This window comes from Leopardus geoffroyi, chromosome B3, assembly GCF_018350155.1.
Source record: "Leopardus geoffroyi isolate Oge1 chromosome B3, O.geoffroyi_Oge1_pat1.0, whole genome shotgun sequence".
Lineage (NCBI taxonomy): Eukaryota > Metazoa > Chordata > Mammalia > Carnivora > Felidae > Leopardus > Leopardus geoffroyi.
Genome location: NC_059337.1, coordinates 85,099,907 through 85,116,413, shown reverse-complemented (window position 1 = coordinate 85,116,413; position 16,507 = coordinate 85,099,907). Strand labels below are relative to the sequence as shown.

At 37.1% G+C, this 16,507-nt stretch overlaps 1 protein-coding gene across 13 annotated transcripts in view; it reads left to right on the top strand.

Annotated features, from left to right (window-relative positions):
- Positions 1 to 16,507, top strand: part of RALGAPA1 (Ral GTPase activating protein catalytic subunit alpha 1) — a 281,757-nt gene that overhangs the window by 160,177 nt on the left and 105,073 nt on the right. For all 13 annotated transcript variants that reach the window (XM_045450711.1, XM_045450709.1, XM_045450708.1 and 10 more), the window contains one exon: positions 4,666 to 4,734. In XM_045450711.1, the coding sequence (XP_045306667.1) occupies positions 4,666 to 4,734 (69 nt within the window). The remainder of the gene's footprint in view (positions 1 to 4,665; positions 4,735 to 16,507) is intronic.

The following is a 16,507-nucleotide window of genomic DNA, read 5'->3' as shown; positions in this document are numbered from 1 at the left end:
GGCTCCAGGCTCTGAGCTGTCAGCACAGAGCCCAGTACGGGGCTCGAATGAGCCGTGAGATCATGACCTGAGCCGAAGTCGGAGGCTTAACTGACTGAGCCACCAAGGCGCCCCTGAAAATTAAGATCATTCTTTAAGCAGATTTTTCTTTTTTTCATTTGAAAGTCTGCAAATCCTTTCCCTTATTTTCTTTATCAGTTTATATATTATTAATACCTAAGTACTTCTTAAGTATGCAGAATTTTTTCACATTGCTTCATTAAACATTATAGGGGTCAATGGCTACAGATAAACATGAAGAGTTATTATATTCCACTTCTAGTTGAATGGAGAAGTGAAATCCCAAAATAGTGGAGTATTTCACTAATGTTTACCTGTTTGCATAGTTATGAATAGAAGCCCAGCCAGTTCCAGTACCAGTATTAAGCGGATGTATCTAATATTCTACATTCTTTTTTTTTTTTTTTTTTCAACGTTTATTTATTTTTGGGACAGAGAGAGACAGAGCATGAACGGGGGAGGGGCAGAGAGAGAGGGAGACACAGAATCGGAAACAGGCTCCAGGCTCTGAGCCATCAGCCCAGAGCCTGATGGGGGCTCGAACTCACGGACCGCGAGATCGTGACCTGGCTGAAGTCGGATGCTTAACCGACTGCGCCACCCAGGCGCCCCTAATATTCTACATTCTATTAGCAAATAAAAGCCTTTTACTGTGTAAAGTACATTTACATTTCTACTTGATGCACTGAAGCAATAACTTACGAAAATATAATAGCATACAATAAAAATAAACTTACCCCTATACATTTTTAACATGCACATAAAAAAGTTTAATGAGATCAAAAAATTTCCAGGGTAAATAACACTGTATGTGAATATTTTGCCTTCTTTTAATAATTTTTTATTATTTCATATTTTTATCAAATTTATTCATTACACAGTTTAGTGTATATGTTAATTTAAAAAGCCAGATTATAAATTTTTTTAAAGCATATATTTATCTACACACACACACATGTACACAGAAATGTCTGAAAAGACAAGAGAGTAGATTTCTTTTTCTTTAAGTAATGTCTACACCCAACATGGGGCGTGAACTCAACCTCAAGATCAAGAGTCACATGCTCTACTGACTGAGTCAGCCAGGCACCCTTAGAGTAGATTTCTTTATTTTTTTTCCCTCCAACTTTATTGAGGGATAATCGACAAATATAATTGTATATATTTAAAGTATATAGTGAGGGGCGTCTGGGTGGCTCAGTTGGTTAAGTATCCAACTTCGGCCCAGGTCACGATCTCCCAGTTTGTGGGTTTGAGCCCCGCATCGGGCTCTGTGCTGACAGCTCAGAGCCTGGAGCCTGCTTCAGATTCTGTTTCCCTCTCTGTCTGCCCCTCCCCTGCTCGTGGTCTGTCACTCTCTCTCTCAAAAATAAACATTAAAAAAAATAAAAGTATACAGCGTGATGATTTGATAATTATGGAATGATTACTAAGGTAAAGATAATTAACACATCTATTATCTCACATAGTTAACTGTTTTTTGTTTTGTTTTTTATGGTGAGAATGCTTAAAGTCTACTCTTAGCAACTCCTAGATATTCAGTGTATGATTAACTGTAGTCACCATGCTGTACATTAGATCCTCAGAACTTACCCTTTTTATAGTAAAACTGAAAATTTATGCCCTTTGACCCATATTTCCCCATTTCCCTCTTCTCTTCCCAGCCTCTGGCCACCACTATTCTATTCTCTATTTTTATGAAATCAGCTGTTTTTGTTTACTTGGTTGGTTGGTTAGTTGGTTGGGTTTTTTGTTTTTGTTTTTGTTTTTTTTAAGGATTCCACGTATAAGTGATACCATACAGTGTTTGTCTTTGGCTTATGTCACTTATGATAATGCCTTCCAGTTTCATCTATGTTGTCACAAATGGCAAGATTTCCTTTTTTATGACTGAACGTTAATATTCCATTGTGTGTATATATACATAGATTTTTTGTATTTATTCATTGTAGGACACTTATTTAGATTGTTTCTGTATCTTTGCTATTGTGAATAATACTGCAGTGAACATGAGTGTTGAGCGATCTCTTTGAGATACCCATTTCATTTCTTTAGATATACAGTCAGGAGAAGGATTACTGGATCATATGGTAGTTCTATTTTTAATATTCTGAGGAACTTCCATACTGTTTTCTATAAAGACTGTACCAGTTCAGATTCCTGTCAACAGTGGATATCGGTTTTCTTATCTCCACATCCTTGCCAACATCTGTTATTTCCTCTCTTTTTTTTTTTTTTTTTTTTTTAATTTTTTTTTTTTTTCAACGTTTATTTATTTTTGGGACAGCGAGAGACAGAGCATGAACGGGGGAGGGGCAGAGAGAGAGGGAGACACAGAATCGGAAACAGGCTCCAGGCTCTGAGCCATCAGCCCAGAGCCCGACGCGGGGCTCGAACTCACGGACCGCGAGATCGTGACCTGGCTGAAGTCGGACGCTTAACCGACTGCGCCACCCAGGCGCCCCTCCTCTCTTTTTGAAAGTAGCTATTACAGCAGATGTAAGGTGATATCTCATTGTGGTTTTGATTTGCATTTTCCTTGTGATTAGTGATATTGAGCACCTTTTTATATACCTATTAACCATTTGAATGTCTTCTCTGGAAAAAGTTTATTCAGGTCCTTTGCCCATTTTTAAATTGGATTATTTCCTTTTTTGTTATTGAGTTGTATGAGCTCTTCATATATTTTATATATTAGTCCCTTATCCAGAAACATGGTTTTCAAATATTTTCCCCTGTTTCATCAGTTGCCCTTTCAATTTATTGTTTACTTTGCTGTGCAGAAACTCTTTAGTTTGATGTGGTCCTACTTGTCTATTTCAGCTTTTGGTGTCTGTGCTTTTGTCTTATCCAAGAAATCACTGCCAAAACCAATGTCAAGAATATTTTCCCAATGTTTTCTTCTAGGAGTTTTATGGTTTCTTCTAGGAGTTTAAATTTAAGTCTTTGATCCATTTCAAGTTAATTTTTGTGAGTGGTGTAATATAGGGGTCCAGTTCATCTTTTCGTATGTGGATATCCAGTTTTCTTAGCACCATTTATTGAAGATACTGTCCTTTCACCTTTGTATACTCTTGGGGCCCTTGTCAAAGATTAGTTGACTGTAAGTGTGTGGCTAGTGCCTATGTCCTAGGCTCTCTATTCTGATCCACTGATCAATGTGCCTGTTTTTATGTCAGTACCTTACTGTCAGTACTGTTGTGATTACTATAGCTTTATAATAATAGCTTTAAATCAGGAAGTATGATGCCTCTAGTTTTGTTGTTCCTCAAGAACACTTAGGTTCTTTGGGGTTTTCTATGGTTCCATATACAATTTAGAATAATTTTTTCTTTTTCTTTTTTTTTTAATTTTTTTTTAACGTTTATTTATTTTTGAGACAGAGAGCATGAACGGGGGAGGGTCAGAGAGAGAGAGGGAGACAAAGAATCCGAAACAGGCTCCAGGCTCTGAGCTGTCAGCACAGAGCCCGACACAGGGCTCAAACTCACAGACTGCAAGATCATGACCTGAGCCGAAGTCAGACGCCCAACCGACTGAGCCACCCAGGCGCTCCAGTTTTTTTCTTTTTCTAAGAAAAATGCCATTGGAATTTAATAGAGATTACATTGAATCTTAGATCACTTTGAATAGTATGAACAGTTGATCCAGTTCTTCCAATCTATAACATGGGATATCTTTCCATTTATTTGTATCTTCTTCAGCTTTGTTGATCTGTGTTTTATAGTTTTCACTGTATAGATCTTTTACCTCCATGGTTATATTTAGTCGTATGTATTTTATTTTGATGCTACTGTAAATTGGATATCTTTCTTAATTTCTTTTTCTGACAGTTCATTGTTAGTATATAGAAATGCAACTGATTTTTATGTATTAATTTTGTATCCTGAAACTTTACTGAATTCATTTATTAGTTCTGACACTTTTTTGGTGGAATGTTTAGGGTTTCCTGAATATAAGATGATGTCATTTGCAAACAAATAATTTTACTTCTTCTTTTGAGATTTGGGTGCCTTTTAATTCTTTTTCTTCCCTAATTGCTATGGTAGGACTTCAGGTATTATGCCGAAGAAAAAGCACAGTTGTGGGCATCCTTGTCTTATTCCTGACCTTAGAGGAAAACTTTTAACTTCTCACCATTGAGTATGACTTTAGCTATGAGCTTGTTGTATAAGGTCTTCGTTATGTTGAAGTACGTTCCTTCTATAACTAATTTCATAAGCAGAATAGATTTCTTGAGTGATATGATTGCAGATGTTTTTTATAAATATTTTTGTTTATCTATATCTTCTCATTTTCTGTTAACATATATGTGTGTTTATATTGATTCATGAATTGAATTTGTAAGAAATCCATTTATAGTTGACAGTTTATATAATTCTGGTTCTATATACATGGGGATTTTAAATGATTGATAGTTAAGTATACTTGAAAAGCTTATCTATTTAAAAACTACTTTGAAATAACATTGTTAATGTATTTAGGATTTAAAAATGTATTTAAACTTTTATCAATAGATTTTATATTGCTTTGTTAGCATTAACATTTAAGTTTTAAGATGCATCATTTAACATATTTTTGAACTCTTTTTTTCTTTGCTGACAGATCCTAATAGCCACTATTACCCATCTTTTGCCAAGTACAGAAGCTTCATCTTATGAAATGGATAAGAGGGTAATTTAAGTTTTGTTTGATACTTAATATGTATTTATCTAGTAAAGTCTTTATATTTTAAAATTGCAAAGATACATATATTTACATGGTAAACATTAATTCATTTTGTGTTTAAAAATCACTATAATGTGAAATATATCTTTACATTATTTAAGTGTAAATTATATTTTAATTCCGATTTCGAGTTAATCATGATTATTTGATAAAGTCTTCGAATATCGGGGTTTTGAGGAATGTTGGAGAACATTCTGTTCATTTATAACTATTTCATTTTATCCTGCCAAGTTACGGCCTTTTTTATGCCTGAAAATTAGTAATTCCGAGGAATTCTTCAAATCTGAAGGCAGCCATATATCTTTATATAGCTGTTATTGGTAGAAAATAACAAAATTTCCATTAAGGAGAATACGTATAATAGAGATATGACACACAGAAAAAGGCATACTCTCTGGCCACAGAAAGTTCTACAAGATTGAATTTACTCAGTAAATTCATTGTGAGACTATTATAATTATTTCAGGTATTGTATTTATCAAGCTAAAGTTTTTGTTTGGTTTCTTTTCATAGTTTCTATATCTTTCCTGAAATCTGCATTTCTTCATCAATTATATTTATCTTGTCTTCTAGATTTTTAACATTTTTTTTACCGTTTTATATATTTTATTTTAGAGGTAATGTGAAGAGGGGAGAGGGAAGAGGGAGAAGGAGAGAGAATCTTAAGCAGGCTCCACAACTCACTGTGGAGCCTGGCCTGGGGCTCAATTCCATGACCCTGGGATCATGTTTATCATAATTATTTTAAAGTCCTTATCTGCTAAATTCATTATCTGGGTTATTGCTGAGTCTGTCTATTGAAATATTTTCCTCTTGACTATGGATTCCATTTTCCTGTTTGTTCATATGTCTGTTAGTTTTTTATTATATATTAGGCATAGTACATAATATATCATAGAGACTTTAGATCTGTGCTGCCCAGTATAGTAGCTACTAACCACATGTGACTTTAAATTTAAATAAAATTAAGAGTTTATGTTAACGGGGTAGCTGGGTGGCTCAGTTGGTTAAGCATCTGACTCTTGATTTCAGCTCAGGTCATGATCTCACAGTTGTGACATTGAACCCCTCAGAGGGTTCTTTCCTGGGCATGGAGCCTGTTTGAGATTCTCTCCTTCTCCTTCTGACCCTTTCACACTTGCACGCATGCATGCGAACACTCTCTCTCAAAAAATAAGATTAAATAAATAATAAAATTTAAAACATTTATGTTAAAAATTTGTTCCTTATTTGTGCTAGCCACATTTCAGGTGCTCAATAGCCACGTAGCCAAATACACACCATTTCCATCATTGCACAAAGTTCTATTAATCAAGGCTACTCTAGATTCTACTTACTTCCTCTGAAAATTATTCTTTTCCTTTCCATTTTCACATCCCAATCTTGCAATTCTATTCTCCAGATCTCAGTGTCATCATCCTTTAATCATATGGTATTGAAATTTCAAGTATGTTTTATTTCTTAGGCTCTGCCCATTAATTTACGGAAATCTGAAGGTATAATTATGTTTCAGACCTATCCTCAGTTATTTACTTGTGTGCCTTGCATAACTTTTTAACTTTTGGTCTCTTCATGTTATTCCTCTTGTCTTCTATATCTCTAATTGTATGAGTTTACCTCAGAAATTTTTATTCTTCCTCTTCATATTCAGTTTAAAATCCATTTGATCAGATTATCTAGACCTTGATAAATACATTTTACCTCATCTTTAAAAGATACATATTCTCTATTTTAGCCAGGAGTTCTTCATTTTAGTATCTTGGACTGTGGTTTAGGATTTGAAATCTAATTTGTGAAAAGTATCTGGATAACTAATTAGCCATTTCCTTCTAGATCATCTTTGTCTTCCAAAGCCTAGCTATTAATATGAAAAATCTCCACTATTCAGTTTTTGTTTCTTGCTCACTTAATTCATTAAATATTTATTGATCACAAAGTATGTGTATGATATTCTGCTTGGAACTAATTAAGTAGATATAAATAAGGTAGCCTCTGCTCTCATGGATTTTAAAGATTAGAGTGGCAAGTGAGCGGCAATCCAATTAGAGCGGCAATCCAATATAAGAAATGCTTACTATAAAAAGCAGAAAAATGTGTATGACACAGGGTAGGATAGAGGAGGAAGTGATTAACTATCAAAGCAGAGGGCTTGTTAAGGGAGAACTTCTTTTTTTAATTTTTAAGAAAATTTTTCTAACATTTACTTAGTTTTGAGAGACTGAGAGAGACAGAGCATGAGCAGGGGAGGGGCAGAGAGAGAAGGAGACACTGAATCTGAAGCAGGCTCCAGGTTCTGAGCTGTCATCACAAAGCCCGATGCAGGGCTCAAACCCATGAACCATGAGATCATGACCTGAGCCAAAGTCAATTGCTTAACTGACTGAGCCACCCAGGCACCCCAGGGGAAAACTTCTAAAAGATGATAGGGTTTTCTACATAAATGGAGACAAGAATTGGAGTCAAAGTGTTATTCCAGTTGTAGGGAATAGTATGTATAAAATCATGTAGGTATAAAATGTATGGTATGTTATGGGAAAACAATAGGCAATTAGATATTATAGGATGTGAAGTGTATGCTTCAGAGAAGGGAAATTAGGCATCAGAGATAAAAAAGGGTCAGGATATGGAGAGCCTTGGATGCCACACTAAGAACTTTGGACCTTTGTGAAAGTCCTTTTTTTGAAAATGACCTTTTGGGGGTGCCTGGGTGGCTTAGTCAGTTAAGCGTCCAACTCTTGATTTTGGCTCAGGTCATGATCTCACAGTTGTGATTGAGCCCTCACATCAGGCTCCATGAGGAGCATGGAGCCTGCTTGGGATTCTCTCTCTCCCTTGCTCTCTGCCCCTCCCTCACTCACACTCCCCCTCTCTCTCAAAATAAATAAATAAATTTTTTTAAGTGAGTTTTTTGGGGGCATCTGGGTAGCTCGGTCAGTTAAATGTCCGACTTCAACTCAGGTCATGATCTTGCAGTTCATGAATTCGAGCCCCATGTCAGACTCTGTGCTAACAGCTTGGAGCCTGGACCCTGCTTTGGATTCTGTGTCTCCCTCTCTGCCCTGCTCATGCTCTGCGCACACGAGTGCTCCTCTCTCTCTCTCCCCCTCCCTCTCTCTCTCTCTCTCCCTCCCTCTCTCTCTCTCTCTCTCTCTCTCTCTCTCTCAAAAATAAATAAACATCAAAACTTGTTTTATTTATTTTTTTAATTTTTTTTAATGTTTATTTCTGAGAGAGAGATGGACAGAGCCTGAGTATGGGAGGGGCAGAGAGAGAAACACAGAATCCGAAACAGGTTCCAGGCTCTGAGTTATCAGCACAGAGCCCAACAGGGGGCTTGAATTCACAGACTACAAGATCATGACCTGAGCCATAGTCAGACACCCAACTGACTGAGCCACCCAGGCACCCCCAGAAAAAAAAAATTTTTAAGTGACATTTTGGAAGGCTCTTTAATGTACTATGAAATACTAGATTTGTGAAAGATCACTTAAAAGTGTGAATGTTGACTTAAAAAAAAAATAATATGGTAATTATTATAATCATCAATGTAAGAATTGATGTCTTGATAAGGCTAAGAAAATAAAGAGTAAAAATTCTCAGAGTGGAATGTACAAAGTCCACAGTAATCAAGAAAAAAAGAGCAGATTTTTTGAATATGAATTTCCGTTTTTATTGTATTGCGTGTAAGGAATAATGCCCAGTAAAATGCAGCAAAGCAACTGTTTGCCTAAAGTGGTAAATTTGAAGCTCAACACAAAATTATTGGCATCATCAACACATGAGTAGTATTAAACTATGGGAATGTATGAGATCCCTTAAGGAGAAGTTACAGAGTAAGAAAAGTTAGCAAAGTATAACACCTTGAAGAATAACAAAGAGCAAACAGAGAGGGGAGGGGGTCACCAAAATAGAGACACAGAAGGCTCCTGAATTTTCTTCCTCCTGTGGATGCACCAAAGATACTGCTACATATGGAGCATTTCTCTAGAGAAATCTAGAAACTAGTTGAATGATCCTGCACATCAGGCAACTGAAAAAATACCCACATTAAAATACATAACGGATGCTGAGAATGTACTCTTGTAATAAACTCCACCCTTGGCATAGCTCCATATAATCAGAAGAGAACCCCCCAACTCCCAGCTTCTCTCTGAGGAGAGAAGTGTTTAGACTACACGCATCTAGCCCGCCAGCTTTTAAGTCTGCCTCCCCATAGATGGGCTCCCAGGTCACCTGCCTCTGAAAATCAACAGGGCTTGTCACTGCCTGATGTGTAGGATCATTCAGCTAGTTTCTGTCTGGACCCTCAGGCAGCAGCTGGTAAAGAATGCAGTCAGATCTTTTCTAGGGATAGAATAGTGGAGGGTCCTTTTTGCCTGTTCCCTCTGTGCTGAACCCTAGGGGAATAGCCATAGCAGGTGCTCATGCTCCTGTTAACAAGTGCTCCTTTGTTTCCCTAGAAAAGATTTGACTACATACTTTCCCAGCCGCTGCCTGAGAGTCCAGCTTCTAACCAGTCTTCATCTAGGTGCTGACTGCAGTCCTCCTGGAAGCCCCTAAGAACCAGTGAGCACTCCCCCTGTATTTTCTCCCTCTGGCTGACTTCAACAAGAAAACCAGGTCTCCAGCTTCTCCCTGAAAGGAGCTTGTCAACACTAAGTGAGAAGCTCCCGAATCACCTATTTCTGGGAGCTGACAGAACTTGGCACTCATGAATTCTCTAGAAACATAAAAAACAGAGGTGGTTGTCTTTGCACCAACATTCCCAGCGACTCTTTGCTCTGGCTCAGCATAGAATGAGTAAGCAAAACTACCCAGCTCTCAATTTCTCTCATAGAGGCTAGACTGTATAACTAATGTCCCAACTTGCCCAGCTGCTTCTTGAAAGTCAGGCTTCCAATTAGCCTGCATCAGAGAGCTGAAGGGATAGGCAATTAGCAGTCCTTCAGCATCCTGAATAGGTATATTGGCATTTCCTACCCTTTTGGGACACAGCTTGGACAGTCACAAAGGTTTGAGGGGCAGCTAAGAGCTTGAGCCAGTTTACTATTTACCTTTCCCAATTAAAAAGTATCTTGTGGGAAGACACTTGGAGACTGTATAAATATCCTATCACTCATTAAAACATTACTAAGTAGTTTTGCCAGCAATTGAAACGCTTATCAGAATTAAATATGATAGCTCCAAATGGTGATTTCCTAATTCTGTCATTACTTTTATCTTCATTAGTTTTCTGTGATAAGGAAGATATTTCTCTTATTCCCTATCCATCTTGCTAGTGTGGGATCATGATTCTTATTTTATGCAATGGACTGTAATTTTTTTACTATCATTTTTTATTTTGAAGCTCAAAAAGTCCCCGACTTAACCAGTGGGAGTGGCCTTCAAAGTGGCTTCTTTGTCCTTTTGACATATCCTCCTCATTATCCTTTCAGTATATCCTTAATTTCTGTCACCACAGAATTTTTTAGACCCGCCTATATTTCCCGTCCCCGGTACTGGAATTAGCCATTTCTCCAAGGAACTCTGGTTCCATTGAATAGAAATAGTATTTTGAAATAGATTTAGGAGCTAGGTGTCTACATTGTCATTGGGTTGTCTTTTTTTCCCTAGGCCCACTGACCAGATAGAGCTAGAAAATAGATGATATGTACACACACACACACAAATATATAATATGTATTTTATGTAAAAATGTAATATATGCATATATATGTTTCTTTGTGTGTATTAAAACACCATGAGTTTACCTTGACACCTCTGATTCTAACCCAACACCACAAGGTTCAATCTGTCCTCCCCCTTTACATGTTTGTAACTACCAGCCCCAACAGTGAACACCTAGTTCCCATTGTCCACATTTATCCACAGCAAAGTACTTCTTGTGCAGTTATAGAAAAATAAAAACAGTTTCAGAATATATTTATGCCTGTATGTAGTTACCAAGAGAGTATATAGTTCAAAAGCTGTGTTTAAAAGTTATTTGGATTCCTTCTTCTCTTCTTAGCCTCACCTCCGTATGGTTATATAATTCATTTGAAATACAATTTGCGTCATTTTTTCAGTTTCTATTCCATTTTAGTGTTTTTTTTCCCCATCCCTGTTGTTTTTATTTATTTATTTTTTATTTATAGTGTGCCTATTCTTTGTTTATTTTTACACAAATGAGCAGATACATTTATGTTTTCTCCTTGTTTGTTAAAAGATATCATATTCTAGGTATTCCTTGGTACTTTAGATTTTTTACTTGCAGGATATCCTGGAAATTCACAATACATCAATTCATGAATATCTTCCATGGTCTTTTTTGTGGCTATGTAGTGTTTGTGCTCCATTATGTGAGTGTACCATAGTTTATTCAACTCACTCTCCTATACGTGGATGTATAGGTTATTTTCAGAATTTTGCAATTGCAAACAGTGCTGCAGTGACTCACTCTGTGCCTGTATATTTTTTTGGAATGTGTCTTCAGGGTATATTCCTAGAAGTGGAATTGCTGGGTCAGAAGGTAAACAGATTGGTAATTATGTTAAATATTGGCATTCCCACGAGCCAACTGTTAGTGTCTGTTTGCCTAGAGTCTCATCCACACATTGTGTCTTATTTTGAACATTTTGCCATTTCGATGGGGGAGCAATGGCATCTCAGTGTAGTTTCCACTTAAATGAAGTTGAATATCCTCTCATATTTACTAATGGCCTTATTTTTTATTTTTGTGACTTGTTTATTCATATTTTCATACATTTTCTGTCAGGTTTTGGTGTTTTCCACTCACATTTTTATGTACTAGGGATATTAGCTCTTAACTGGTATATGTCACAAACATTTTCTCTTTTTTCCCTCATTTGCCTTTTGATTTTGTTTATGGTGGGTTTTTGTTATTGTTTCTTGTGTGGGGGAGATCACGGAAAAAATTGGTTTTTATGTGGTCGATTTATCTTTTATTGTGTCTGAATTTTCACTGTACCCTGGATAAAGAGGAATTCACCCACGTTTTCTTCTAGCACTTGTATGGTTTCATTCCTTACAATGTTTATCCCTCATCCATTTGAAGTTTATTCTGTATGTTTTGAGATAGGGAGTTAATTTTTGTTGTTTTTCCAAATGGATAATCAGATTTAAAAGTTCAGCTTTGCCTTTTTTTTTTTTTTTTTTTAATTTTTTTTTTCAACGTTTATTTATTTTTGGGACAGAGAGAGACAGAGCATGAACGGGGGAGGGGCAGAGAGAGAGGGAAGCACAGAATCGGAAGCAGGCTCCAGGCTCTGAGCCATCAGCCCAGAGCCTGATGCGGGGCTCGAACTCACGGACCGCGAGATCGTGACCTGGCTGAAGTCGGACGCTTAACCGACTGCGCCACCCAGGCGCCCCAAGCTTTGCCTTTTAAAGTGAATAATCAGTGTCTAAAATTACTGGGATCTATTTCTTCAAATTCCGTACTAGCCGTTTTTAGACTCTTGGTGACAAGCTCTCTTTGATACTATTAAGTAGTATTGAGGATCTCAAGTAACTTTTTTTTTTTTTTAAAGTCAGCTTGCTTTTTATTGTCAGCATCAAGATAAACAATGACAGTGATAAAATATTCCTCCCCATTGGGCAGATGCTCTTACTGCCCTTTGAAAATACTACTGCCCATACGAGCTTAAAAATATGACATATCCAGTGCGCTTGAGATGTTTATTGTGGAAGGATCCATTCCCACATTTTTAAAAAATCTTTTTAAATTTACATCCAAATTAGTTAGCATATAGTGCAACAATGATTTCAGGAGTAGATTCCTTAATGCCCCTTACCCATTTAGCCTATCCCCCCTCCCACAACCCCTCCACTAACCCTCTGTTTGTTCTCTAAGAGTCTCTTATGTTTTGTCCCCTCCCTGTTTTTATGTTATTTTTGTTTCCCTTCCCTTATGTTCATCTGTTTTATGTCTTAAAGTCCTCATATGAGTGAAGTCATATATTTGTCTTTCTCTGACTAATTTCGCTTAGCATAATACCCTCCAGTTCCATCCACATAGTTGCAAATGGCAAGATTTCATTCTTCTTGATTGCCAAGTAATGCCCCATTGTATATATATATACCACATCTTCTTCATTCATCCATCTTTGGACATTTGGGCTCTTTCCATACTTTGGCTATTGTTGATAGTGCTGCTATAAACATAGGGGTACATGTGTCCCTTCGAAATAGCATACCTGTATCCCTTGGATAAATACCTAGTAGTGCAATTGCTGGTTCATAGGGTAGTTCTATTTTTAATTTTTTGAGGAACCTCCATACTGTTTTCCAGAGTGGCTGCACCAGCTTGCATTCCCACAAACAATGCAAAAGAGAAGAGGATCGCAAATAACTTTTATTCAAATGGATTATACAGGCATACCTTAGAAACATTTGGGTTTGGTTTCAAACTACCACAATAAAGTGAAAATCTCAGTAAAGCAAGTAAAATGAATTTTTTGGTTTCTCCGTGCATATAAAAGTTATGCTTAAACTACACCATAGTCTGGGGTTCCTGGGTGGCTCAGCTGACTGAGCATCTGACTCTGAACTTTGGCTCAGGTCATGATCCCAGCCAGGGTCATGGGATCGAGCCCTGTGTTGGGCTCCACACTGAGCATGGAGCCTGCTTAAGATTCTCTCTCCCCCCTCTGCCGCTCTCCCTGACTTGTGTGCTTTCTCTCTCTCAAACTATTTAAAAACAAAAAAGCCCTACCTTTAAAAAAAAAAACAAAAACCTGCATTATAGTCTATTAAGTGTGCAATAGCAATATGTTCAAAAAAACCATGTATATACCTTAATTTAAAAATACTTTATTGCTGGGGCGCCTGAGTGCCTCAGTCGGTTAAGTGTCCGACTTTGGCTCAGGTCATGATCTTACAATTCATGAGTTCGAGCTCTGCGTCTGACTCTGGACTGACAGCTCAGAGCCTGGAGCCCGCTTCAGATTCTGTGTGTCCCTCTGTCCCTCTGCCGCTTGTGCTCTGTCTCTCACATTGTCTCAAAAATAAATAAACATTAAAAAAAAATTTTTTTAACATTTTTAAAAATACTTTATTGCTAAAAAATGCTAACCATCATCTGAGGTTTCAATAAATTGTAATCTTTTTTACTGGTGGAGAGTCTTGCCTTAGCACTGGTGGCTGATCACGGTGATTGCTCCAGGTTGGGGCAGCTGTGGCAATTTCTTAACATAAAACAGTAAGGAAGTTTGCCACATTGATTGACTTTTTTCCCCCCACAATTTCTCTAGCATACGATCCTGTTTGATAGCACTCTACCCACAGTAGAATTTCTTTCAAAATTGGAATCAGTCCTTTGAAACGATGTTGCCATTTTATCAACTATGTATGTTTATGTAATATTCTAAATCTTTTGTTGTAATTTCACATCTTCACAACATCTTCACCAGGAAGAGATTTCATCTCAAGAAACCACTTTCTTTCCTTATTCATGAGAAGCAACTCCTTATTCATTAAATATTGATCATGACATTGTAGTAGTCCAGTCAACATCTACAGACCTCACTTCTAATTCTAGTTCTCTTGCTATTTCTACCAATACTGCAGTTATCTCCTCCACAGAAATCTTCAACCTCTCAAAGTCATCCATGAAATTTGAAGTCACTTCTTCCATACTCCTGTTAATGTTGATATTTTGACTACTTCCCATGAATCGTGAATGTTCTTTTTTTTTTTTTTTAATTTTTTTTAATGTTCATTCATTTTTGAGAGAGAAGAGAGAGACAGAGGGCAAGTGGGGCAGGGGCAGAGAGAGAGGGAGACACAGAATCTGAAGCAGGCTCCAGGCTCTGTGCTGTCATCACAGAGCCCGACACAGGACCTGAACTCACAAACTGTGAGATCATGACCTGAGCCAAAGTCAGATGCTTAATGGACTGAGCCACCAGGCACCCCTAATCATGAATGTTCTTAATGGCATCCAGAATGGCTAATCCTTTCCAGAAGGTTTTCAATTTGGTTTACCCAGATCCTTCAGATGAATCACTATCCATGGCAGCTATAACCTTATGAAATGTCTTTCTTATATAATAAGACCTGAAAGTCAAAATTTCTCCTTGATCCAGGGGCTGCAGAATGGATGTTGTGTTAGCAGGCATGAAAACAGCATTAACCTCATTGTGCATCTCCATCAGAGCTCTTGGACTTAAAATATTCAGTAAACCATGTTGTAAACAGATGTGATGTTATCCGGGCTTTGCTGTTCGATGTATAGAGTACAGGCAGAATAGAGTTAGCATAATTCTTAAGGGCCCGAGGATTTTTGGAATGGTAAATGAACACTGGCTTTAACTTAAAGACACTAGCTGCATTAGCCCCCACCAAAAGAGGCAGCCTGTCCTTTGAAGCTTTGAAGCCAGACATTGACTTCCCTCTAGCCATGAAAGTCCTAGGTGCATCTTCTTCAAATAGAAGGCTGTTTTGTCTACATTGAAAATCTGTTGTTTAGTGTTGCTACTTTCATTAGTTTTCTTGGCTGCATCTTCTGGATAACTTGCTGCAGCCTCTGTATCACCATTTCCTGCCTCATCTTGCACTGTTATGTTATGTAGATGATTTCTCTCCTTAAACTTCATGAACCAATGTCTGCTAGCTTTAGACTTCTTTTCTGTAGCTTCCTTACCTCCTTCAGCTTTCATAGAATTTAAGAGAGTTAGAGCCTTGCTCTGGGTTAGGCTTTGACGTAAGGAATTTTGCAGCTGGTTTGATCCTCCATCCAAACCATAAAACTTTCTCTGTATTGGCAAACACAGCTGTTTTGCTTTCTTATCATTTATGTGTTCACTAGAGTAGCACTTTTAATTTCCTTCAAAAACTTTTCCTTTGTATTCACATCTAGGCTGTTTGGCACCAGAAGCCTAGCTTTCAGCTTGTCTTGACTTTAGACATGCCTTCCTCACTAAATTTAATTTCTAGCTTTTGATTAAAGTGAGAGTCACGTGACTCTTTCACTTGAACACTAGAGGCCATTGCAGATTATTAATTGGCCTAATTTGAGTATTGTTGTGTTTCAGGGAATAGGGCGGCCTGAGGAGAAAAGATGGGGAATAGCTGATTAATGGAGCAGTCAGAACACACACAATGTTTACTGATTAAGTTTGCTAACTTACATGGACACAGTTTGTAGCACCCCAAAACAGTTACAGTAATAACATCAGAGGTCACAAATCACCATAATAAATATAATAACAATAAAAATGGAAAAGTTAGAAATATTGTGAGAATTACCAGTATGTGACACAGAGACACAAAGTGAACAAATGCTGTCAGAAAATGGTGCTTAAACACTTGCTTAAGACAGGGTTGCCACAAACCTTCAATTTGTAAAGTACACAGTACCTGTGAAGTACAGTAAAGTGAGGCACAATAAAATAAGTATGCCTGTATTTTGTCCACTTGATCTGTCTTATACTGAGTGGTGTGTTAAAGTTTGCTAAATGTTTTTATATTTCTTTGCATCTATTGTAGTTTTTGCTTTATAAAGATAGTCACTGTGTTATTTGATACATAGATACCCATAAGTCTTCATTTCATTTGAGTTGTAGCTTTTAACATGAGTGCTTTTTGGTTTGAATTCTAATTTGCGTCTGTGTTTCTTTGTCTACAAGATATATTTCCTTTGTTCTATTTTTTAAGTTCCTTTTGGTATTTAGGGAATTTTATACTTTGTTCTTGTGGTTACATTTCTATGTATGCCTTT